The sequence below is a fragment of the Gymnoscopelus microlampas genome (genome assembly GCF_963454915.1).
Source record: "Gymnoscopelus microlampas genome assembly, contig: SCAFFOLD_79, whole genome shotgun sequence".
Taxonomy (NCBI): Eukaryota; Metazoa; Chordata; class Actinopteri; order Myctophiformes; family Myctophidae; genus Gymnoscopelus; species Gymnoscopelus microlampas.
The window spans coordinates 605-27045 of record NW_028155863.1 but is presented as its reverse complement, the minus strand read 5'-3'; the positions used below and the strand labels follow the sequence as shown (position 1 = coordinate 27045).

At 43.7% G+C, this 26441-nt stretch overlaps 1 protein-coding gene across 1 annotated transcript in view; it reads left to right on the top strand.

The window, feature by feature from the left end:
- The window catches only part of LOC311041199 (protein diaphanous homolog 2-like), a gene marked incomplete at its 3' end in the record, with an annotated part of 142958 nt that extends 116725 nt beyond the window's left edge, over positions 1–26233 (top strand). The window contains exon 4 of the mRNA XM_084086103.1: positions 26141–26233. Coding sequence (XP_083942229.1) covers positions 26141–26233 — 93 coding nt within the window. The remainder of the gene's footprint in view (positions 1–26140) is intronic.
- Positions 26234–26441: the final 208 nt, after the last annotated feature.

The following is a 26441-nucleotide window of genomic DNA, read 5'->3' as shown; positions in this document are numbered from 1 at the left end:
GGCCATGCGTTAAAACGACTCATTAATAGAAAGTGTGGTTCCAATCATCCTTTTCCTTCCTCAAAATGCCAAACATGTTTACAGGGATTTCAAGTGAATGCTTTGGGTCAGAGTGACCGATTTTCTTTCCCCATTATTACCCTTGAATGTGATTTCCCTTTCCTTTATCACAGAGTCTCCTTTTCCAAAGTGCATCTCTTATTTTTCCCCCAATACCTACGCCACGTTGCTGCTGCTGATAGTCATCTATTTTTCCATTTCTTTCCCTGTTCAGAAAGGCCGTCTAGAATGAGGTCTCCACACCTCTACGAGTCTCTCTTCTGAGATTGGCCTGCATGTCAACAATTGACGGCCTCCAAAACTTCTATTTATGTCTCTTCCCTTGTCCACCTCTCGCACTCTGGCTTGCAGTGAATGCAAGTACAGTAAGCATACTTAAGCCATTCAAACCTGGAACGCATCTGTGTCACTTTTTGAAAAAACATTATTTTACACTTTGGCTATTCAAAAATAGCAGATATACAAGCTCGTAGCGCGGCACCGAGTGCCGCGCTACGAGCTTGTAGATCTGCTATTTTTTAAAAAGCGTGAAAATGTGTGCAAAATCTTTGAATATATTGTTCTAAAGCGAACATTTTTAACTCAAATCTTTGCTTCTGGGGGGTCCCTGGAACAAAATATTTTGAGATGGGGGTCGGCGGCCAAATACATATATATTTTTGGGGTCCTTGACATGAAAACGTCTGAGAACCACTGATATAGAAATAGAAACAGAATACTCTTGGGATTTAGAAGACATTTGTAGAATCGGCTTCAGGTCTTAATGGGTTAATGCTGAGGGCCAAGAGAGATTTCAGCACTATTCCTGCTTTCTGGTGCACCTTTTCGTAATCCTGTGCTTTTACTACCTGCTCGCTCCTTTTAATTTTGTATTATTGTCTCCGCCAGGCCGTAAGGCATGGCGAGAGAGTATGTTTTACCCTCCGTCCGTGTGTCCGTCCGTGTGTCCGTCCGTGTGTCCGTGTGTCCGTCCGTGTGTTACCACCAAATCTCCGGCACCGTTGGCCCGGTCGCTGCGAAACTGTGCACACACACTCCCTGGATGCCAATTCAGAACCTCTGCCTCAAATTTTTCACATGGGCCTGTTATAGCGCCACCAGGAGGCCGATTTGTGCAAAACCCATTTTTTTCACATTATTCCTACAGTTTTTAACCAAACGTCATGCAAATCGGTACACAGTATCTCTATAGTCATGTGATCAACCCTGATGTGTCCGATTTCCCATATTCCATCCTTATTGGTTAAGGTTGCCATCCAAAGTTTGCAGGATTGGTCCGTTTTGAACAAACTGCCTCAAACCATGAACGCAGCGTGCGATTTCCGTGAAATTTCACACGCACATTCCCACTAGGCCGAGGAAGACATGCCACCCTTTTCACATTGGCCTGTTATAGCGCCACCAGCAGGTCTAATTTAGCAAAACACATTTTTGGAACAAAATGCTTCAAATCATGAATGCAGTGTCCGATTGCCGTGAACGACCTAAGAATAAATGGCACCCTTTTCACATTGGCCTATTATAGCGCCACCAGGAGGCCACAATAACGTATCTGACCTGGCGGAGACCTGTGCTCCGAGAAGCACTTTATCTAGTTAGTATTATTTTTTTGGTTACTCGTAGCTGTATCTACTTTCCGGATCTGTGCTGCGTTTTTCATAACCGCCGCACTGCCATAAACAACTGCCATTTCCCCCGCGGGATCAATAAAGCTTGTATCTATAAAAAAAAAGAAAAATGCATACATTCCATATCACAGCCTTAAGGCCCTGCCAGATGGGAAAGTGTGAGTGACACTTGTGTCAGTGACACGCATGCACTTGTTAACCACAATCGTTATTAATAGTTTCAACCGAGTCGCATCGCGTCGACCGGAACGCCCTCACACAAACACACACGCGCGAGCGAGCGTGTGTGTGTGGGGGCAGTTCTATTCTGTTCACTTTGTTGTACTATATGTTTCTCTTCTTTTTTCCGTTCTTGCCTGTATCCCGAACCGGCAGAGCTAAGCTCTTGAACTTGTACCGTCATATAGAACAGTGTTTGTACCTCATTCTCCTCGTACGTTTCGCTGTTTTAAGCGCTGATGCCACCACTAAGGACGACGGGCCTACAGTAGTTTCACAGAGAGACCTGTTATTTCTCAAAAGGTAACATAGAATGGTCAAACAAGTGAAAATACAAGTGAAAAAGTGTCGACGCTCGGAAATAGTACTGTGCTCTGAAAGACTGTTTTGATGACACCCACTTGACACCTCCAGTGTGTCTACAGACGTAAAAAAAAAAAGCAAAAAACAATGGGTGCGTTTCCTGACGCAAGCCTCTGACGCTTTCTATGTGTCAGCGCCTTTAACTCATTAAGACCTGGAACTGTGTCATTTTTAGATTTGAGCTAAAAAGCATTATTTTACACTTTGGGCTATTCAAAAATAGCAGATCTACAAGCTCGTAGCGCGGCACCGAGTGCCGCGCTACGAGCTTGTAGAACTGCTATTTTTGAAAAATCGTGAAAATGTGTGCAAATCTTTGAATATATATTTTTTTAAAGCGAACATTTTTAACTCAAATCTTTGCTTCTGGGGGGTCCCTGGAACAAGATATTTTGATGGGGGTCCACAGCCAAATTCATATCATTTTGGGGATCCTTGACATGAAAAATATTGAGCACCACTGATACAGAAACATACGTTTTTCAGAAAACTGTTGAGATTTAGGAGACATGTAGAATCGGCTTCAGGTCTCAATGGGTTAAATAGACCCCTTAACAGACGACGTCACACTGGCTCCAAACGTTATACTGGCTCCAAACGTTATACTGGCTCCAAAAGGAAACCCATTCTGTCAGGTCTCGACCTCTAGGACGCGCCTCACTAGCCAACACACAAGAGGGACTTGGGGTACGCTGAAACCAAACCAGCGCACCCCAAAACAACAGGTTGAGAATTGATTGCGTGAAACAGTCACCTGTGCATCCAGTCTCAATGTTAGTAAACAAATAATTGGTCTATAGTAAGTCAAAGAAGCACATGCTACTGCTGGCCCGTGTTCGACTGCATCTCTCGCTGCACTTGTCGCTCTGACTGTTGTGTTTGTGTGTGCGTTTGCCGCTTGTCCACACGCCACAGTATGTATGTCAGCCTCAGCGCCGCGCTAACAGAGAACGACTAGCCGCTCTTAACCCATTAAGACCTGAAGCCGATTCTACAAAATGTCTTCTAAATCCCAACGGTTTTCTGAAAAAAACGTATGTTTCTATATCAGTGGTTCTCAAACTTTTTCATGTCAAGGACCGCCCAGAATTATGTGTATTTGGCCGCCGACCCCCGTCTCAATTTATTTTTCCAGGGACCCCCCAGAAGCAAAGATTTAGAGTTAAAAGGTGTGTTGTTTTAAAATAATATATATATTCAAAGATCTTCACACATTTTTAAGTATTTTTTCAAAAATAGCCAAAGTGTAAAATAATGCTTTTTTTTTATAGCTCAAATCAAAAAGTGACACAGATGCGTTCCAGGTCTTAATGGGCTATTAAATGCAGATTGTGCAAATTCCAGCGCGCATGTTAGCATGACATGCTATAGGGGAGGAAGTGAGACGTGCGTCGGGCCGTGTGCAAACGGCTGTGCACGTGGAGGAGTCTGCTGGTTGGCAGGCAGAACCCCTGTCAAGAGTGGCAGGGCTAGGAGAGGATGATTGATGGGTAGTGGGCGACAGTGACAGCCAATCCACCAGGCCCCGGTCGGTGTCGGTGTGTGTGTATACCTGCACCGCACGCCGCGCGGCCCCCCGATGCCGGATAGGTGATTATGGAGAAGGGGCTGACAGGCGGGGGGTGGGGGGGGCTGTACGGTGGTGGAAAGGTCGTCTCTTACACCTTTCGCTCGGTGTCCCCGCAGCGCGGCGCCGGCAGACAACGGGGAACAATATCAGCAAGGGGGGGGGGGGGGGGGCGACGAGATATACCTTATTATCGTATAGAGACGGAGATTAACCCTTTAAGACCGGGAACGCATCTGTGTCGTTTTCAAGATTTTTTGGGGCTATTTTTAAAAAATCTTGAACATTTTTGCAAATCTGTTGAATATATATATATATATTTAAAGTGAACATTTTAATCTCAAATCGTTGCTTCTGGGGATTCTACAAATGTCTTCTAAATACTAACAGTTTTTTTGAAAAAAAACTATGTTGCTATAATTTCAGTGGTTCTCAAACTTTTTTTCATGTCAAGGACCCCCAAAATGCCTTGTATTTGGCTGCGATCTCAAAACATGTTGTTCCAGGGACCCCCCAGATTCAGCGCTATGAGCTTGTAGATCTGCTATTTTTGAATAGCCCCATATAAATCTAAAAAATGACACACAGATTCCGTTCCCCGGTCTAAGTGGGTTAAATAAAGAATGGTCCTGGCAGAGATATACTGACTCTTCTGTGACTAGGCCTTTGAAAAGAAGCCTGCGTTTTAGGGAGGTGAAGTTGAACTCCATGTTTGATGGGGAACGTGACGAGCGAGTACAGGCCGTGCTAGAATGTGATTAAGGACCCAGGCTACGTGGCTCCTGTTTGTTGCTTGAAGTGATGTTCCTTTGATATCTATGTGAACATCCACACTGTAGCCTACTGTCTCTGATCAGTGATGGAAGAAGTACTCAAATTCTTTACTTAAGTAGAAGTATCAACACCACAATGTAAGAATACTCTGTTACACATAAAAGTCCATAATTCTAAATGTACTAGAGTAAAAGTATTGGCATCAAAATATACTTATACCTATATATATACTATATACCAATAGTAGAATTACCCATTTCACAGGTAACAAATGTATAAAAAAATCTTTTGAAAATAACTGATCTACAAGCTCACAACGGGCTGCGACGCCTTAACCAGTAAAAGTTGGAAACACTCCAGTAAAGTAAAAATTCCTGAAAAGTGTACTTAAATAAGTACAGTACTTGAGTTAATGTACTTAGTTACTTTACACCACTGCTTCTGATAAGAGAGTAAAAAGAAGGATCTTTCACCACATTTGCACATGGATCACTAGAGAACTTTTATTTACACCATACCTGACGAGAAAATGTTTTTTTTTGTCTTCTTTACTCTGTATATTTCATTCCAAAGCCGGGGGGGGGGCGGGTATTCCGAGGGTTCAGGAAGCACAAGGCATGCGCTGACATTCCTGAGTGTGCCAGCTAGAGGATGGCGTTGTGCTGTGAATGTCTGTCTCATTACCTTGAAAGACAGAAACAAGGGCACCCCATGCTTTATCTGCTGTAGTACATCAATTCTAATAAATAACGGCATATTAGATTGCGCTCTATCTCCTCTCCGAATCTGAATCTCGCCTCAAGGCGAGATGGCACACACAAGAATATGACTGACTACCTCTCAGCTCTCAGGCCTCTGATGAGAGCGAGCAATATGGAGAGAGAGAGAGAGAGATGGAGAGAGAGAGAGAGAGATGGAGAGAGAGAGAGAGAGAGAGAGAGAGATAGAGATGGAGAGAGAGACAGGGAGAGAGAGAGAGAGAGAGAGAGAGAGCCTCTTTGCCAAACAATTCACATGCAAGTATTAAATCCATCCGATTTGCTGTGAAATGACTTTTCGTTAGTGAAGGTGATACAATAAGCTAGTCCATTATCTGCCCAGATTACACCATTTCCAATACATTTTCATAAATAAACGTCAGCACAATCTGCACACACACGAAAAAAAAAGAAATGAACCCGCCTATATTGGAAAGCCTTTGATTATTCAATGATAAATATTTCATTGGCAATTAAAGATAACCCCAGGGAATAGTTTCCCCGCACTTTTTTTTTTTGTACCACGTCGTCGTTGCATAATGTATCAAATTGTCACATTGAATAAGGTTTCTTATTTAGCAGCGACCCGTTTTGTATAGTTAAGACAAAAGAGCTCCTAATTAGGGTGCAACTTAACCCATTAAGACCGGGAACGAATCTGTGTAATTTATTTTTTAATTTCTTTGGGCTATTCAAAAATAGCAGATATACAAGCTCGTAGTGCGGCACCGAGTGCCGCACTACGAGCTTGTAGATCTGCTATTTTTTTTTAAATCCTGAACATTTTGGGCAAATCTTTGAATATATATATTTTTAACTCTTTGCTCTTCTACAAAATGTATTCTAAATCCTACATTAAAAAAAAAAAAAAAAGTATGTTTCTATATCAGCGGGTTCTCAAAGTTTTTCATGTCAAGGACCCCCAAAATTATATGTATTTTGCCACAGACGCCCATCTCAAAATATTTTGTGCCAGTGACCCCCAAAAGCTAAGATTTGAGTCAAAAATGTTCCCTTTAAAAAATAATAATATTCAAATATTTTCACAAATCTTCACGATTTAAAAAAAATAAATAGCAGATCTACAGTGCCGCGCTATGAGCTCGTATATCTGCTATTTTTGAATAGCCCAAAGAAATCTTTAAAAATGACACAGATGCGTTCCCGGTCTTAATGGGTTAAAGGCCTATAATCACTTTGAGCCTGTTAACTTAAATTGGTATCTCCCTGAGGTCACAGTGCAGATGCATCAGAGATTACATACAGTAAGCTACTGTCTCTCTCTCTTTCTTTCTCTCTCACACACACGTACACACACACACCACTCCCTATACGTTCTCTCCCTCCCCTCTCTTTCGTAAATGTTGTGCTTCAACCTCATTGAACTCCAGCAGAAGCTCATGCAGGCTCGCGCTCATTAATTTGTGGGTGGTCCAAAGCCTCTCTGATCATTTCTCCGCCTAGATCTGGACCCGCAGCTCGCCAGTCACTTTACAGTCAATCAAACATAATTACTCTTCACTACAAAGACCCATCAAATCAAATCTCATTGTCAAATCCACTTAGCCCTCCCTAGACGCTGTATAGCGCGGGCCGCCCACTAGCTAGCTGGCACACGAACGAGATCCGCGCTCCCTCCCGCAGTTTTTTTTAACCCATTAAGACCTGGAACTGTCTCATTTTTAGATTTGAGCTAAAAAGCATTATTTTACACTTTGGGCTATTCAAAAATAGCAGATATACAAGCTCGTAGCGCGGCACCGAGTGCCGCGCTATGAGCTTGTAGATCTGCTATTTTTGAAAAATCGTGAAAATGTGTGCAAATCTTTGAATATATATATTTTTAAAGCGAACATTTTTAACTCAAATCGTTGCCTCTGGGGGTCCCTGGAACAAAATATTTTGATGGGGGTCCTCGGCCAAATACATATCATTTTGGGGGTCCTTGACATGAAAAAGATTGAGCACCACTGATATAGAAACATACGTTTTTCAGGAAACTGTTGGGATTTAGGAGACATGTAGAATCGGCTTCAGGTCTCAATGGGTTAAGATGCTATCTCAATCCGGAAAAGCCGCAGATTCTCGCCGTTTTGCTCGTCAAAACGCACACGCAGCGCCGAGAGAGAAAGAGGGAAGAGAGAGACGTCAGACTGTCTGGGGGGGTGGGGGGGTGGGGGGGTGGAGGGGACGACGACACACCTCAAATGTACACTGGTATCACTCAAAGCCTTTCTGACAATCCTCCTCCCACACGTTCATCCTGCGTTTCCCACCGCACGAGGAGTGGCAGTAGCGTGCGGTATATGAGCGCGAGGAGTCGCAGAGCTGTCAACCCCAACCCCGCCCCTCGATGGCAGAGAACCCACACGCCAAACCCCCCCGCCGCCGTCGCCACCAACCCAACAACCAACCAACCAACCCCCCATCCCTTGCCCTGCTTGGCTACGTGACACGCGCGTGACCCCCATGTGGTCCTCGAGAAAAGTGTGTCAGCCCCCAACATCTGTCAGTGTGCCGGGGCTGGAGCTCTCCCCGGTGTGTCGCTGGGTGTTACCGGGCAAACATGCCAGCAGCATGTGGTTGCCAGATCTGCTTATAACAATTTCCCCCGCTAAGATTTGATTTGAAAATAGCAGATCTACAAGCTCACAACGCGTCGCATCGCGACGCGTTGTGAGCTTGTAGATCTGCTATTTTCAAATAGCTGATTTATATGTTAAAAGTGGCCCATAGTCGCTTCTTTTGGGCTGGCTTTCCTAGACCTGGTTGCTTGTTTCTCTCGCAGAATCTGGCAACACTGGCCCAGCAGCAGTGGTTGGATGGTGTTGGCAATATGGTTCAGAAAGAAGAGGATGGGGGGGGGGGCCCTGCGGAGGGTAGAAGTAGGCCTAAACGATGGAAGGCGGGTGGTTGTTTGTGTGTGTGTGTGTGTGTGTGTGTGTGTGTGTGTGTGTGTGTGTGTGTGTGTGTGTGTGTGTGTATGGGTGTGTGTGTGTGTGTGTGCAATTGTAAGCGCCTTACACCCCCCCTCTCTCCATTTCCAGCATCCCGCCCCCCCTCCTCCCTGTCGTTTCTCACTTGGGGGCCTTGGCAGCATCCATCCAGATGGACGGTTTATTTTTGTTTTGGTTTGTTTACTTATTAATCCATTGATACCTGGAACGCTTCTGTGTCACTTTAGATGTCTTTGGCTATTCAAAAATAGCAGATCTACAAGCTCATAGCGCGGCACCGAGTGCCGCGCTATGAGCTTGTAGATCTGCTATTTTTGAAAAATCGTGAAAATCATGTTTTGATATTTTTTTCCGAAAAACTGTTACGATTTAGAATTGTTTTAGAAGCGGCCTCAGGTCTTAATGGGTTAATGCATCATCCAGCTATTCGGGGGCGACGCGGGGAGCTCATCGCCGCCGCCGCCGCCGCCGTGGAATGCAAATTGCCACGGCGGCTATAATCCACTTTCATCTCTCCCTCGCAGACGTCCGACGTCTTCTTTCCGCTCTCTCTCTCTCTCTCTCTCTCTCTCTCTCTCTCTCTCTCTCTCTCTCTCTCTCTCTCTCTCTCTCTCTCTCTCTCTCTCTCTCAATCTCCCGTGGACCAGCGCCATCGCTCTTCTTCCTTTCAGCTCCCGGGGATCTCTGCATGCCAGAGACAACACACCTTCACACACACACACACACACACACACACACACACACACACACACACACACACACACACACACACACACACACAGCCCCCCCCCACCCCCACAACAGCCCTCTATTCCTTGTTCAGGAACCACTCTCTCACTCTCTCTCTCTCTCTCTCTCTCTCTCTCTCTCTCTCTCTGTACCATCACTTGACCCCCCCACCCCCCCAACCCAGCTCCCACTTGGCGCCACACTGGGGCTTCATGGAAAGACGAGAGGAGTGGTTGCGCGGCCATTCTCCCCGGAATGGGGGGATGTGGGAGCTTCCCTAATTACATTAACCCTTTAAGACCGGGAGACGCATCTGTGTAACCACTTTATTCATATTTTACACTTTGGCTATTCAAAAAAAGCAGATATACAAGCTCATAGCGGCACCGAGCTATGGAACAAAATATTTTGAGATGGGGGTCCGCAGCCAAATACATATCGTTGTGGGGCTCCTTGACATGAAAAAGTTTGAGAACCACTGATATTATGGCAACACAAGTGTTTCAGAAAACTGTTTTAAACTGATTTTAGAAGAAATATGTAGAATCCCCAGAAGCAATAACATTTCAGTTAGAAATGTTTGCTTTAAAAAATAAATATTCAAAGATTTGCACAAATCTTCACTATTTTTCAAAAATAGCAGATATACAAGCTCATAGAGCGGCACTCGGTGCCGCTCTATGAGCTTGTATATCTGCTATTTTTGAATAGCCAAAGAAATCTTAAAATGACACAGATGCGTTCCCGGTCTCAATGGGTTAAGGAGGACATGAGTGGGTTTGCACATCAAGCTGTTACAGTAAAACAGTCCCAAACAATCGACAGGGAGATCCATCTTTTTTATTAGGCGTTATTAGAGGCCTCGTCCCTTTTTTTCCCCTCTCTCCCTTATCCACAACGTCGATGTTGGGCCGTTTGCTTGTTTTATTCTATTAGGGGGCTGGGCAGTTTTCTGCTACTGGTCCCTCGTAGTTTATTTAGTCTTCTTCTTCTTCTTCTTCCCTGTCGTCCTCCTCATCCGTCATGCATGAAAACCGACTAAACTTTGCACATAATAGTCTACTGTCAAATTCCTCATTTGACACTGATAGTCCTAATGGTGGCGCTACAGCAGCCCTCTAAAGCAGATTTTCATAGATTTCATAGATGGCTTCATAGACTTCATCATCAGAGTTGTGCAATTGTCTCCGGCAGAGGTGGAGAGTATGTTTTCGTTCTTGTCCTTCCGTGTGTCCGTCCGTCTCAGCCAAGCTAACATTGGTCAAGCTTCACGTGACACGTGACAATATGTCACGTGTCACGTTGTCACCAATGCTTTGATTGGCTAGCGAGACGCATGACGAAATAAAATCCTATAAATAGGTGTGTCACTTCAAAAAATCATTTATATTTTTTTAATTGAGTTTCCATCAGCCAAGCTAACATTGGTCAAGTGACACGTGACAATATGTAATATAAATAGGTAAGACAGGATTAATCAGTCACAGTACTGGCGGAGACCTGTGCTCCGAGGAGCACATTTTCTAGTTTAATGTTTTTTTTGTTTATTTCACACATTTAACCACTTAAACGTCTAAAGTTTAACCACTTAAGTCCTATATACTTTGTCGTACAACGAATAGTGAACATAGCCAATCTACAACCTCACAAACCGTCCCAATGTGACAGTTTTTACATTTTGGAAGATTTTCCTCTACAATGACATGCCCAAAAATAGGGAGACCAGGTTGAAAGTGGTTCAAACTTAAAGAAACAACTCGACACAAGTCATAATAACTCATAACTCAGTCATACGTGCTTCTGTACCAATTTGCAACTTTCACCAAATTGTTCGGATGCTGCTGAGAGCTGGCAGGACTTATGAAGTCCATGACTCGGTAACTGTACAACTAATTAAAACAATTTCCTCCCTCATTTTGGATCAATTGCCACCAAACCTGCCACACACTTTTAATTATCCAAAATGTTGCCCACAGTGCATCAAAATGGTTTACTATAAACAACTACTGCAGGTTCATGAACATAAATGACAGCATCTTTATTGTCATGGTAGTTATAGTGTGGCACATTTCAGAATTGCATCTCAAAAACTGAATTTGTATGTTGTAGCTTTTTTTTTCTAGTGTAAACTATATTGTTTTGGACATTTTTGAATTTCTTAACACAAATTTTCTCTTCTGGGGGTCTCTGGCACAAAACGTTTTCAGATGGGTGGCTGCGGCTAAATCTATATCATTTTGGGGGTCCTGGGCATGAAAAAGTTTGAGAACTACTGGTTTAGTTCGCATTTGTAGAATCGGCCTGCAGGTCTTAATGGGTTAAGAGATTCACAACCTGCTTCTGGTCTCCTAAAGGGGTGGGCAGTGGGCACCCACCCTGGGCAAGACCTGGGATGTTGGTTGTCTAGGAAGTTGACAACCGGAAATGGTTGAATTTGGCGGAAGTACCGCCCACGGAAATGACGTTGATGCTTTACAAATCTGTTAACATTCTCCGTGAATGAAACGAGTGTTGTGATTGGTCAAAAAATATCGTTTCCGGGGGAAACGGAAATCCTGTCCACTCAGGACTTCCTAGACACTCGCTGCTTTAGGTCGTGACCAGGCTCTTCTTTTCGCAGATGAGTGAGGCTGGGACCGAGGCTAGTGGGCACCCACTGACCCACATTACACAGACACAGGAAATTAATCCAAGTTCTCGGTTTCATCTCTACTGTCTCTGATTTTACTGTCTCTGGTGTTCTGTTTTTTTGTTTGTTTTTTACAAAATGTACACACACACACACACACACACACACACACACACACACACACACACACACACACACACACACACACACACACACACACACACACACACACACACACACACACACACACACACACACACACACACACATTCTGTGGCCTGTCTGGAAAGTTTCTCAGGTCACTGTGTCAGGGTTGACTGGCTGGACTCTGCAGGGTGGCGAATGGGGGGGCATATCTAACAGGTGCACGGAGGCTACTGTCCTCTGGGGCATGTGTGTGTGTTCTCTCTCTGCGCTCTCTCCATGGCCAGTAATAATGCTCCCTGTCTGTCCAGAACCCCGAGGGGGGGGCTCTACATGCCAGACACAGTAGGACAGCTCCCAACAAGGCACAGGCCGAACACACGGTGAATAATGCAGTGTAGCTCGTGTAGTCTAATTCTACGTGAGGCTGAATTCAGGTGTGAAAGTTCCAGAGAGCCAGCAGGTGTATGTGAAGCGAGGGAGGGCATGAGAGGGAACTAAGCAAGAGGAACAGTGTCGCCAGACCTGGTTGCGAGAGAAACAAGCAATCAGGTCTATGAAAACCAGCCCCAAAAAACAAGCGACTATTAGGCCACGTGAGAGCTTTTAACCCATTAAGACATGGAACGCATCTGTGTCACTTAAGATTTCTTTGGGCTATTCAAAAATAGCAGATATACAAGCTCATAGCGCGGCACCGAGTGCCGCGCTATGAACTTGTAGATCTGCTATTTTTGAAAAATTGTGAAAACATCTGAAAATCTTTGGGTTAAACCTATATATACGGTACGTCGGCTATTTGAAAATAGCAGATCTACAAGCTCACACCGCGTCGCGTCAAAATACATTTTGAAAAAAAAAATTAGACGTATTTGGACACAAATCTTGTATGGGGGGGTCCTCCCTGGCACGAAACGAAAGGCACCAGGAAACAAGCCCAAGGTCGCTTATAATAAGCATAGATAGATGGCAACGCTGGAAGGGAAGAGGAAGGGAAGGGTAGGGGGGGAGCTGTTGTCTCCTGTCCACCTGGCCATAGAGCGGTCTCTTCCCCCCCATCCTTTCTCCCACCATGCCAGCCTTTGTTTCACGGCTAATGCTCCAGGTTAACCCATTAAGACCTGGAACTGTGTCATTTTTAGATTTGAGCTAAAAAGCATTATTTTACACTTTGGGCTATTCAAAAATAGCAGATCTACAAGCTTATAGCGCGGCACCGAGTGCCGCGCTATGAGCTTGTAGATCTGCTATTTTTGAAAATTCGTGAAAATGTGTGCAAATCTTTGAATATATATATTTTTAAAGCGAACATTTTTAACTCAAATCTTTGCTTCTGGGGGGTCCCTGGAACAAAATATTTTGATGGGGGTCTGCGGCCAAATACATATAGTTTTGGGGGTCCTTGACATGAAAAAGATTGAGCACCACTGACATAGAAACATACGTTTTTCAGAAAACTGTTGGGATTTAGGAGACATGTAGAATCGGCTTCAGGTCTTAATGGGTTAATTGCACAGGTGACTTTTCTGTGGGGGAACAGATGGGCTCAAATGTGTTCAAAAACAATCCACAGCAGCAGGAAAATAAGGAACTTGTTGTTTGCCCCCCCAACCCCCCCTCCCCCCCCCACACACACACACACGCACTTGCAGACGTAATTTTTTTTCTCCCCTCTGCCGCGGTCGTGGCGGGTGTGTTGGGGGAGGGGGGGTTGTGGGTATTCTCGAGCACAGCTCCTCCCCCTCAAAGTGGTTTCAACTCATCAAGCCCAGGGCCTGGAAGCTCTCATTAGATCTCATTACGGTCGCAAATTAGAGTCGGGGAATCGTCCACTGGAAGGCGGGCAGGCGGCATGTAATAGACATCTCTCCAATATCCACTTTCTCTTTGGTTAAACCGTTAAACACTGCTTCGGTTGTGGGAGGGAGGGGCGGCTTCGCCTCGCTTCTGTGGAAATTGGAAAAGAATCTGTTTTGCGGGCGGCAGCAGCAGCAGCAGCTGAAGATGCCACATAATATGACTGTAATGCGTGGTTATTTGTTTTGTACGCATGCATGCTTTTTACCACAGATGCGTGTGCTGTTTTAAAATGTTGCCGTTAACCACATAAGCCCTATAGTTTATACTTTGTCGTATGGCCAATAGCGAAAATAGCCAATCTGCGAGCTCACAAAGCATTGTACATTTTGTTGTTATAAAAAATATTGCTATTAACCCACCCAGACCTGGAATGCATCTGTGTCACTTTTTGATTTGAGCTAAAAAAAGCATTATTTTACACTTTGGCTATTTGAAAATAGCAGATATACAAGCTCAAGCTTGTAGATCTGCTATTTTTGATAAATCAAGAAACTGTGTACACATCTTTTAAAGCGAACACTTGTAACTCAAATCTTTACTTACTGGGGGTCCCTGGAACAACATATTTTGAGATGGGGGTCCACATACATACATTTACATATACAATAAATACATATACATTTTGCGGTCCTTGACATGAAAAAGTTTGGGAATCAAACGACTGTTAGGATTTAGAAGACATTTTGTAGAATCGGTTTCAGGTCTTAACGGGTTAAAGTAAATAAATAAATGCAAATGTATTTTCTTTTTCCATTTCTATTTCGTCGTATGATAATGACATCATTGAGCGTGGATAACTTTCCACCGCTTGGGCTGTTACTCCTGGCACTTATGGTGTCACGCGCCGCCCCTTAGTTCTCATTATGTATCGGACGCACGTACCGTCCTCGCAGAGGCAGCGTGCAGCGGACACACATCAGACACACATCAGACACAAGCCTTTAGAATTCTGAGCATTTCTTTGTCTCTTCTCTTTTCCCCCAAGTACCCTATGAGGGGGGGGGGGGGGGGCTAGTAGCATGTGAGCCATCAGAAATTGAGTTCTCAATCGATCCGGTGTGTTTTTTCTCCCGGTGCACAACATGGAGAGAGGAGATGACAGATAGCAAATTGAATTTATGAACAGGCTCTGTTGACACTGCTGCATAATTATAGGGATGCCAGGGCCTTCGGTGTTTAAAGAGGGAGCATGCCGCCGCATCTAGATGGATACCGACCGAGGCCCTCTGCTTGGGACAAGAACCTCCGTGTAACCGGCCCTTTATGAGACAGCTTCTGTGCTTCTTCAGTCACATTCACATGTCACGTTGAGCTGTCAGGAATATGAAACACAAACACCTACAAGTATTTTATTTTGGATCCCTAAAGGCTTGGTTTATGCTTAGTTCCGCACCGGCGTGGCACGCCGAAAAATAGCCGATCTACAAGCTCGTACAGAGCTTGTAGATCGCCTATTTTTACAGTACGCGGGGGGCTTAAGTTGTCCTTGAATGAACGATGTCGTTTCGTGCAGCAGAGCCTGTTGAAATGCATTAGTGGTCCGCTGGACAGGCTTTGGCTAGAATCCTCCGACACCTCTAATTGATCCTAGCCTTGAGTGGCCACGAGCATAGGTCACTCTGTTTACACCAGTTGGAACACGCACACGCACGCACGCGCGTGGCACACACACACACGCGCACACACACACACACACACACACACACACACACACACACACACACACACACACACACACACACACAGGCACACGCACATGCACACACACACTACGTGGTCTGCACTACAGGGCTATAAATTCACCGGGCTTGTCATTGCTAGACTTGTGTTGGTTGGCATTAGTCATGGGGAGCCGGTACCGTTATAAATAAATAATGCACATGTATCAATAACAAGGTATATGCAGGCCTTGCGGTGTGCCTGAGCTTGTGTTGTGTGTCTGCTTGCTCTCACACACACACACACACACACACACACACACACACACACACACACACACACACAGTGGTGGAAAAAGTACTTAAATTCTTTACTTAAGTAAAAGTATCAATACTGCAATATAAAAATACTCTGTTACAAGTAAAAGTCCAGAATTCAAAATTGACTTGAGTAAAAGTACAAACGTATTGGCATCAAAATGTACTTAAAGTACCAAAAGTAAAAGTACTAAATATTTGAAAATAGCAGATCTACAAGCTCACAACGCGTCGCGATGCGACGCGTTGAGAGCTTGTAGATCTGCTATTTTCAAATATCTAAGGTATAAAATAGGGTTAAAGTGGTTAATGTATGTTTCATAACATCATAATTTAGATCTGAAAAGTAACTAGTAACTAAAGCTTTCAAATAAATGTAGTGGAGTAAAAGTACAATATTTGCCTCTGAGATGTAGTGGAGTAGAAGTAAAAGTATTGGAAATTGGAAATACTCAAGTAAAGTACAAATACCTCAAAATTGTACTTAAGTACAGTACTTAAGTAAATGTACTTAGTTACTTTCCACCACACACACACACACACACACACACACACAGAGACTAAACTTGCTTGCATACTGCGGTGTATGTTGTAGAAATAATTAAATGTCAGTGGGCTCGGGTCGTCAAGTATCTGGGAGGGAGCTTTATGACCCCATGTCTCTCCTCCTCGCTCCACTAGTCTCTCTCTCTCAATGACCCTCTCTCCTCCTCCTCCTCCACATAGCACCAAAAAACCTCAGCCTCACAGGCCCTCTTCACCTCCTTTATTCCCTCCCTTTATCTGCCTCTCTCCATCCCTCCCTCCCTATCTGCTCTCTGTGACTCTTCTCTCTCTCTCTCTCTTTCTGGCTTCCTCCCTCAAACTCACCCTTTACTGCTTTCTTCTTCCCCAGGAGTGACATTTATCTATGCCCCCCCTCCTCTCATGTCCTCTCCTCTCCTCTGCTCTCCTCTCCTCTCATCTGGTCTGGCCTCGTCTCATCTTGTATTCTCTCCTGTCCTCTCCTCACCTTTCCTCTCATCACATCGCCTCTCCTCTCCCCTTGACTTCATCTCCTCTCCTCATCTCGCCTCTCATCTCTTTTCCTTTTCATATCCTCTCCTGTCCTCTCCTTTCCCTTTCTCTCCTCGCCCCCTATAAGTGAGTTTTGGACACCGACCAATCCTGCACCTTGAATAGTCTACAACGCAGTCTACAACCTAACCCTTCCACAGTCAATGCAAATCTATACTTTTGCAAGGTTTTGCCAATCACATTACAGCTAGTGTCATCACCACTAGCTGTAATGTGATTGGCTGACTTTGCAAATTCAGGACTGTGATTGGCTAGCGAAACACATGACACATGTGCAGCCCTATGAATAGCAGTATGGACTTTAAAAAAAAGGCATTTATCCTTTTTTTTAAGTGAGTCATGTTGTGATGACCACACACCGCCCACTTCATACTGGGTGTGATTTTTTACTTTACTGGAGTATTTACCATTTTCTGTACTTTTACTTGTACTCCACTACATCTCAGAGGCAAATATTGTACTTTTACTCCACTACAATTATTTGAAAACTTTAGTTACTAGTTACTTTTCAGATATAAATTATGATATTATGAAACATACATTAACCACTTTAGCCCTATTTTATACATAGGCTAATTGAAAATAGATGCTATAGATCTGCTATGGATCTGCTATAGATGCTGTTGTAGATCTGCTATTTTCAATCATTTTAGTGCTTTTACTTTTGGTACTTTAAGTACATTTTGATGCCAATACTTCTGCTGTTGGCTGCGGCCTCTCCTCTCTACTATCAGACGGTGTTTATTTCTTTTAGTTTTTTTTAGGTAGAGAAGAAGCTAATCTGATGTGTGAGGATTTTTTTTTTTTTTCTGTGTGCCAGTCAGTCCTGCTGAGAGCCTCATCCCCTTGTTATCCCTCCACTAATTAGAAAATGTAATAGTGCCGGGGCGTAAATATATTAGAGAGTCGGCCAAATCCCCCCAGGGCTCACTGTTACACTTGGCACCGCCTCGGGGTTCAGGTACCAGCTGATCGCCAGCAACAAGGTGGCAGGAGAGCTGAGATGAGAGGATTGAAGGGATGAAAGGGGAGATATAGAACAAGTGTGCCTCTCTCTCTCTCTCTCTCTCTCTCTCTCTCTCTCTCTCTCTCTCTCTCTCTCTCTCTCTCTCTCTCTCTCTCTCTCTCTCTCCCCCTCTTTCTCTGTCTCTCTATCTCTCTCTCTGGGAAGTAGAGTTTTGTGGAGCTGTACTCTGCTCTTAACCATTTTTTACCGATTACAGAAAACTAAAACCTCACAATGCGCTGTGAGCTTGTAGATCTGCTGCTTTTGCTGAATGTTCACCCTATTTTCACCGAATGTTCACTTGTTATGACTTGCCCGGAATAGGGTCACTATAAGGTTCATGTGGATAAAGGGTTTGTTGTTTTAAGATCATTTTGGGGTCTTTTTCTGCCTTTATTAATAGGTATACGTAGCCTGGCTCCACCCCCTGAATCGCTATTCAGGGTCTGGTGACGCTGTCGAAGGCGGGGTTTTCTCGGTTGAAAATCTGTATGGCGAATCGGGATCAGGATAATCCATTATGAACCAATCGCCAAAGAGTCCAACTTTGGCCACGCCCTCTCATCTGCACTGAGAGGGCTTTCAGGCTGAATAATGGAGTGAAACGTAATGAAAATTCAGGCTGAGTGTCCAGGAAATGGGGAGAGAGATGGGCGGGGGGGGGGTGACATGCAGCAAAGGTGGTAGGAATCGGGACTCGAACCCACGATACGCTCTGGTAATAACCATGCAGCCTATGTGCCCAGACGGCTACGCCAGCCGCCTGGGCCAGGTTTTGCTGTTTTAACAAAAAAAGTGCAACAAAAAAAAAGAGATGTTCCGCTCACTTTAATAAGATCATTAACCCATTGAGACCTGAAGCAGATTCTTTAAAAAAATCTAAATCCTAACGAGTTTTTTGAAAAAAATATAAAAAATGTTTTTTCACGATTTTTCAAAAATAGCAGATCTACAAGCTCGTAGCGCGGCACTCGGTGCCGCGCTATGAGCTTGTATTATCTGCTATTTTTGAATAGCCAAAGACATCTAAAGTGACACAGATGCGTTCCAGGTATCAATGGGTTAAAGGACCCAAAGGGCTGTCTGTGGAGGTGCCCGCGCCAAGGTGTTTCATCACTGGGAGGGTTTGTCAATGTCTCGGGTCTTAGCCCATCTTAACCCATTTAGAAGGCAATTTCCTGCGAGCGTGCGGGGGATCTTGCCTCTTGAGGAAGATCTCAGGGCGTAAAAGGTTAGCTTTTCTGTAATTCCCCGGCACACACAATCCAACACTCCTCCTAATGAGAAGCGGATGAATATTTGCCCCAGGTTTAACAGCTCAAAAATAAGGCAACGATATGAACTGCAGGAACGAGTCGGAAAAAACCTCCTTCTAATGTGGGAAATCTTTTAGGTAATGAGGAGCGTTTGCCGGGAGCGCTAAAGGTGTACTGTAAGTACTGTACACGCAAATGATCTTAACTCTGTAGTTTTATTCCCCCCTCCAAAATGTAAATCATCTGGATCTCCGGATCCACACGGGAAAGCCGTGGATCTTGTACTTCCTTCATGAGGCCATTCTGTAATGTAATCTATGACGTCAGTCCTCTATGAGTCTATGACATACGAATCTATGACTCCAGCTTTGGGCAATGCCAGATCAGAGCACCATTGACTTTCATTATAAAGTTACGTTAAATATTTTAACTCACTGAGTGCCAGGATTGCCAGAATTATTTCAGAATTGATTCTGAAAAGTGCCAGTTTTTTTTTCACAGAAAACAAAAAGTGCTTAGGAAGAGAGATATAGCCTTTTTTAGTTCTAAGTTAAACAAGGAGTGGATGGAGCTGCACATCTTCAGGTAATGATATCTTGGGTTCTGAACATTTTTTTTCAAAAAGAAAAAAAAAAAGTGTTTTCAATTTTTTCAAAAACACGTCAAACACGTTAATGGCACGTTGCGCAATAGCGGTAAAACACGTGAAACACATTAATGGCACTCAGTGAGTTAATATATATTTTTATTAGGGCTGGGACTCGATTAAAAAAAATAATCTAATTAATTAGAGGCTTTGTAATTAATTAATCTAAATTAATCGCATTTTAATCGCACATCAATATTTGACCTGAGATCAATGAAAAAAAATGTTTTCAAATGGATTTTGGTAAACGTCTTTAAGTACATGTACTCAAGAACTGTACTTAAGTACAATTTTGAGGTATTTGCACTTGACTCTCGAATACGCCTATTTCCAATTTTTTAATACTTTTACTTCTACTCCAGTAACTCCACTATATCTCAGAGGCAAATATTTTACTTATTTTATCTACAAGCACAAGGCATTGTGAGCTTGTAGATCTGCTATTTTCCACCATTGGAGGCTGGTAGAGTGTGTTGTTGTTAGTTGTTTTATAGTCGTTTAATTAATTATTTAAAAAAATCGCGCGCATGTGACCCGCACCGCATCGTGCAAGCTGCCCAGCCAACATTATCAAGCAGGCTATGCGGCACGTCTTCATTCAGTGGCTGCTCTGTTGTTGTGAGAACCACGTCGTTCTCACTTCTCAGACAGCTTCTCAGGCGGACCGATAATACCAGCGCACCAACCTGGTGCGCTGGATAATAGGTCCGTGTGAAACTCGTCCAGTGAGAAACGTTCCGCGGTGAAAAAATAGGCGCGATTAAAATGCGTTAATTTTTTTAACGCGATATTTTTTTTGTAATTAATTGATCTAAATTAACGCGATAAAGTCCCGGCCCTAATTTTTATTAGAAAATATATGTGGAAAAAAATATACAGCACATATCTCACTCGCACACGCACCCCCACACACACACACACTCAGAGTACATATGGAGAGATACGTCAGTGGCCCGACTGGCAGTGTGCACAAGAAATATGACGCTGATCGGTCCAGCATTTTGCAGAGATTATTAGCCCCGGACACACACAGACAGATAAGACACACAGACTGACCCTCCTATAGACGGCTAGACTCCTGCAGGGCAACGGCATAAAAAGTACATTCATTCACCCCCCCCCCCCCTCTGTGCATTAGACGTAGGATTTTGTAGTCTAACAGTTAGACGCTAAAAGGCCCACAGGCTGGAAGCCTTGTCGCTGCAGATTGCCTCGGTGCAGAGCAGAGGTCTGGCCTAGCTTGAGTCGGTGCTGCACGGGCCCCCGATAGGACATAGTTAATGGAGCACTGGCAGGTGACTGGGGAGTATGTTTCCCCTTTTAGTCATTTTGCTTCTTTTGTGTCTGCAATCCTCCCCTGAACCCCACAGTCTAGGAAGGGAAGGCTCCTCTAGTCCTGGTCATTACACATGATGAATTGTGCTACAGTTAAGCTAGAAGTAGGACAAATTGATCAAAGTGTCAGGTGCCCCCTGTGATGTCTAGGTCTCCGAGAAGAAAGGCAGTGAGCAAGGAGGCTGTCACAAAGTTTCCCAGTGCCAAGGTGGTTGCAGGATGAATGTTTACCTGCCACTTACGCCGTTCTGCTTCGTGTCAGACGCACAATACGTCCTTGTTAGCCTACATAACGAGAAGGAGGTGGCTTTAATGATCCCCGGGAGTTGATACTGTTATAGTATAGCTGCCATTTTGCTCGCCCTACTCTTCGGGGGGCCAAAGCAGGTGAACGCCATACCGCCCCCCTTTTTAAACCAATGAGCTGGTGCTATCAGAGGTGTATAGCAACTGCAATTTGAGATAAGCACTTACTTGGGCTCTGCTTTGGTTCTGTTCCCGATAAAACTGGTCTAATTAAGCTTGATTTAATCGGGATTGCTTTTAAGCACAGCACACGGCTGAAACAGATACTTTGATTTCAGAGCAGCCCTTGGGAAGGACTTGAGGAAGAAAGGAGACGGAATGAGATACAGTTTTCAGAGAACAAAAATTAGCGCAAGTACGAATGAAGAGTTGTTGTTTTTGTTGAATTTGCATAAAGATTTCTATTCTTAGTTGTTTGCTGTCTTTTGTCTCCTCTCGCTGCTGTAAATGATTGCAGGTTGGGTGGCTTTGTTGCTTGAAGAGCTTGCGGGTAAAAAAAGAAAACGAGAAAAAAAAAAACTACGTACTCACGCGCCCGCCAGAGTCTCTGCGGTAATGGCGAAATATGGTGGCATTTCCTCAAATTAATTATGTACTAGCTGTGTCAACGTTGTTGCGTTCATAAATTCAATTTCCCTGACTGTCATCTCTCTCTTTGAGCATGTGCGAGAAACGGCGAGATTGATCGCACCCACCCGGCTCTCTCTCTGGTGTGAGAGTGCCGGTTGGTGAAAGCAGGCAGTCATCTCAAACAGTCATTTCCAAACAACCACCTCTCAACCACAGCCAGTGGTGGAAAGTAACTAAGTACATTTACTCAAGTACTGTACTTAAGTACAATTTTGAGGTATTTGTACTTTACTTGAGTATTTCCAATTCCCAATACTTTTACTTCTACTCCACTACATGTCAGAGGCAAATATTGTACTTTTACTCCACTACAATTATTTGAAAACTTTAGTTACTAGTTACTTTTCAGATATAAATTAGTACATTGTAAAACATACATTAACGACTTTAGCCCTATTTTATACCTAGGCTATTTGAAAATATCCGATCTACAAGCTCACAACGCGTCGCAGCGCGACGCGTTGTGAGCTTGTAGATCTGCTATTTTCAAATATTTAGTACTTTTACTTTTGATACTGTAAGTACATTTTGATGCCAATACTTTTGTACTTTTACTCAAGTAAATTTTAATTCTGGACTTTTACTTGTAACAGAGTATTTTTATATTGCAGTATTGGTACTTTTACTTAAGTAAAGAATTTGAGTATTTTTTCCACCACTGGGAGAGAGACACAAAGAGAGAGAGACAGAGAGAGACAGAGAGAGAGAGAGAGAGATAGAGCCACTAGGGCCCCTGATGGTAAACATTGGGGAAGAGTTAGTTCACTCATGTATGCAACATGGATTGATGGCCAAGTCTCCGGCTCGGCCATAAGTCATCCTAATGATCCCAGTTTAAAATAATGTCTGTGCTGGAACCCAATGATAAAGAGCACTGCCCCACTGACTCATTAGTATTGGGGGGGGGGGGGGGGGGGGGGCGGCGGCGGGGGTAAAGATAGACGACCCAGATATAGGACCTAAAGCTTATTTCCCAGCCCCCTTTTTTTCTCTCCCCCCCCCTCCCATTGAGCGATATGCTGCAATGTGTGCATGGTGTGGGCCCGGCCGGCGCGCGTGCCTTCATGCCGTATCGTCAGCTTTCACTGCACTTTCCATCTGTGGAGAAAGTACTCATGTATTTTACTTAAGTAAAAGTATCAATACTGCAATGTAGAAATACTCTGTTACGAGTTAAAGTCTGGGCTGGGATTCTAAATTTACTTGAGTAAAAGTACAAACGTATTGGTATCAAAATGCACTTAAAGTACCAAAAGTAGAACGTACTCATTATGCAGAATGTCCCATTTCAAGTCTTTCGAAAATAGCGGATCTACAAGCTCACAATGCGTCGCATCGCGACGCATTGTGAGCTTGTAGATCTGCTATTTTCAAATGGCCGAAATGCACATATAGGGCTGAAGTGTCTAATGTATGTTTTGTAATAATAATCAAAATCTACAAAGTAACTAGTAACTAAAGTTTTAAAATAATTGTAGTGGAGTAAAAGTACAATATTTGCCTCTGCGATGTAGTGGAGTAGAAATAAAAGTACTGAAAATTGGGAATAAAGCCAGTAAAGTAAAAAAAATACCTACATTTTACTTAAAGGTAGGGTAAATTATGTTTTTTGGTTATTTTCTTTTTGTTTTGTTAAAAAGGTTAAAGGTCTATATTCTGATAGTAATCATTGCTACAGAGCGTTTGTTTGGTCACAGGGGTCTCTCCAGCTCTTAATTAGACAGAATATAGTACATTTTCAGGTAGGTGACACATTTTAAGCCAATCAGGAGAGAGGACTGAAAATACATTTTTTCTGTTTAATTAAGAGCTGGAGAGACATGGCATGACTCATTTTACTGAACAAACACCCTATAGCAATGAGTACTATCAGAATATAGAGCTATTTAACACTTATTTTAACCAAAGTAAATCACTTACCGTACCTTTAAGTACAGTACTTCAGTAAATGTACTTAGTTACTTTACAACACTGCTTTCTATCGAACTCCTCTCTCTCTCTCTCTCTCTCTCTCTCTCTCTCTCTCTATCTCTCTCTCTCTCTCTCTCTCTCTCGTGGTGCCCACAGCAGCCTCCACCTCTCCAGGCCTGCGTATAGCTCCGCCCGTCCCACCGGGCACTCGGCAGAGTATATAGCGGGCAAAAAAAAAAGGGGGGAATGTTTTTTTTTTTATCTTCTAAAGGCCGCCGGTCGGTCGGTCCCGGACGGTGTCACTGATGGTGGAACGGTGACGGAGTGCCGCGGGTATCGAGCGGCTCGGCACTAAATCTTGGTAAAGAGCACTTAGCTCCCCTGTGTTAGCCACAGAAAGAGTATCTGTCAGTGGCCATCAGCGGATGCTTTCATCCCGCTCGCTCCTCTTTGCCTGTATTAGCTCTTCTCTGGCGTATCTTTCCCTCCACTCTGGAACACTCAAGGGGAGGGAGGGGGGGGGGGCGGTGCAGGGGGGCGACAGGGGCCTCCTCCCTTAACCCTTTAAGACCGGGAACGCATCTGTGTCATTTTAAGATTTCTTTGGCTATATAAAAATAGCAGATACACAAGCTCATAGCGCGGCACCGAGTGCCGCGCTATGAGCTTGTAGATCTGCTATTTATTTTTTTTTAATCGTGAAAATGTGTGCAAATCTCTAGTTTGAATATATATATATATACTTTTTTAAAGCGAAAGTTTTTAACTCAAATCTTTGCTTCTGGGGATATTATAAATGTCTTCTAAATCCTAACAGGGTTTTTTTCCTAAAGTTTTTTCAAATTTATTTTTTCACTTATGTTGCTATATTATCAATGGTTTTCAAACTTTTGTCATGTCAAGGACCGCCAAAATAATATGTATTTGTCCGCGGACCCCCTCCCATCTAAAAATATTTTTTCACAAATTTTCATGATTTTTCAAAAAATAGCAGATCTACAAGCTCGTAGCGGGGCACTCGGTGCCGCGCTACGAGCTTGTATATCTGCTATTTTTTGAATAGCCAAAGAAATCTTAAAATGACACACATGCGTTCCCTTCCCGGCCTCAAAGGGTTAAAAGGAGTAGTTCACACAAAAAAAATATTTGATCTAAAAGCTATTTCCACCGAAGAGATTTGGGGTAGAGGGGAAAAAACGAGCGGACCAATTATAGAGCCCTGAGGGACTCCAGTCAACTAAGTACTGTATATGGGGTTTATATAGGTTTAAGTGGTTAATAATAGGCTTGTCTGTTATAGTGCGAGTCTCTCGAGCCTCTCTCTCTGTGTGCTGTTAAGTGATGGGTTAAGAAGCAATCCTAGCCGGGATTCGAACCTCGGCCCCATTATGCGAGAGCCATATGTTCTACTAGTAAAGCGAATACATCAATCTCTTTTGCATGGCGGTGGATGATATATTGCGTTTTGAGCTTCATTCAATACCACTTGTCAACTTGCCAGTATTATTTTATGTAGCATAATGTCTGATGTTTGCATGTCATACTTGATGTACCGTACGTTATAGAACATTGCTTCTGAATATAGCATCACAACCATTTTAACCACTTTGTCCATTTATATGTTGGCTATTCAAAAATAGCAGATCTACAAGCTCACAGCGCGTCATTTCGTGCCACGCTGCGAGCTTGTATATCTGCTATTTTAAGAAAAAAGTTTTTTCCAAACATTTTGATATTTTTATACAAACATTTAATGTCGAAAATTTGGAAGTTTGGAACATTTTTTTATTTTTTTTATTTTCTTTAACACAAATCTTCTCTTCTGGGGGTCCCTGACACAAAGCATTTTCAGATGTGGGGGAGGGTCCGCGGCCACATACTGTACATATCAATTTGGGGGTCCTTGACATGAACTAGTTTTGAGAAGCACTGGTCTAGAGCAGTGGTTCTCAACCAGTGGTCCGGGGACCACCAGTGGTCCTTGAGGGGGTTCCAGGGGGTCCCCAGCCAAATTAATAGTTAGGAACCAAATTGACCCTCATGTGTCTGTAACTCCGGACCCTAACGGGTCCATTTGGTTCCATTTGTACACTCTCAGAGTTAAATGAACACGAATGATGATGATACAGTGTAGATTGGGACCCCCAAGAAATCAAAATGGTTGAGTCCCTGCATGGCATATCTTTTCAAATGGGGGTCCGTGGGCTAATGTGTCAATTTGGGGGTCCTCGACGCTAAAAAAGGTTGAAAACCACTGGTATAGAGTGTTATTTTTAACTATATTTTTTCCTCTGTGCTCCTCCTTGCAGACGGTGATGAAACCGGTGTAATGGACAGCTTGATGGAGGCCCTACAGACTGGCGCCGCCTTCCGCGATCGGCGAAAACGGACCCCGCGCAACGGTAAGACAGCCAGACCACCCTGTCCCCCCCCCCCACACCTTCTGTCTCCGTCACCTGGCTACCACCACGCCACCACCACCCCCCATGGAGATGGAATCTATACTCCTATCTGCCTGACGGAATGCACAGTAAAATCCTCAGTGTTCATTTATACATTTGTTGGAGAATGGAGAGACAAATGGAGAGATTTTTTATTTTTATTCTTTTT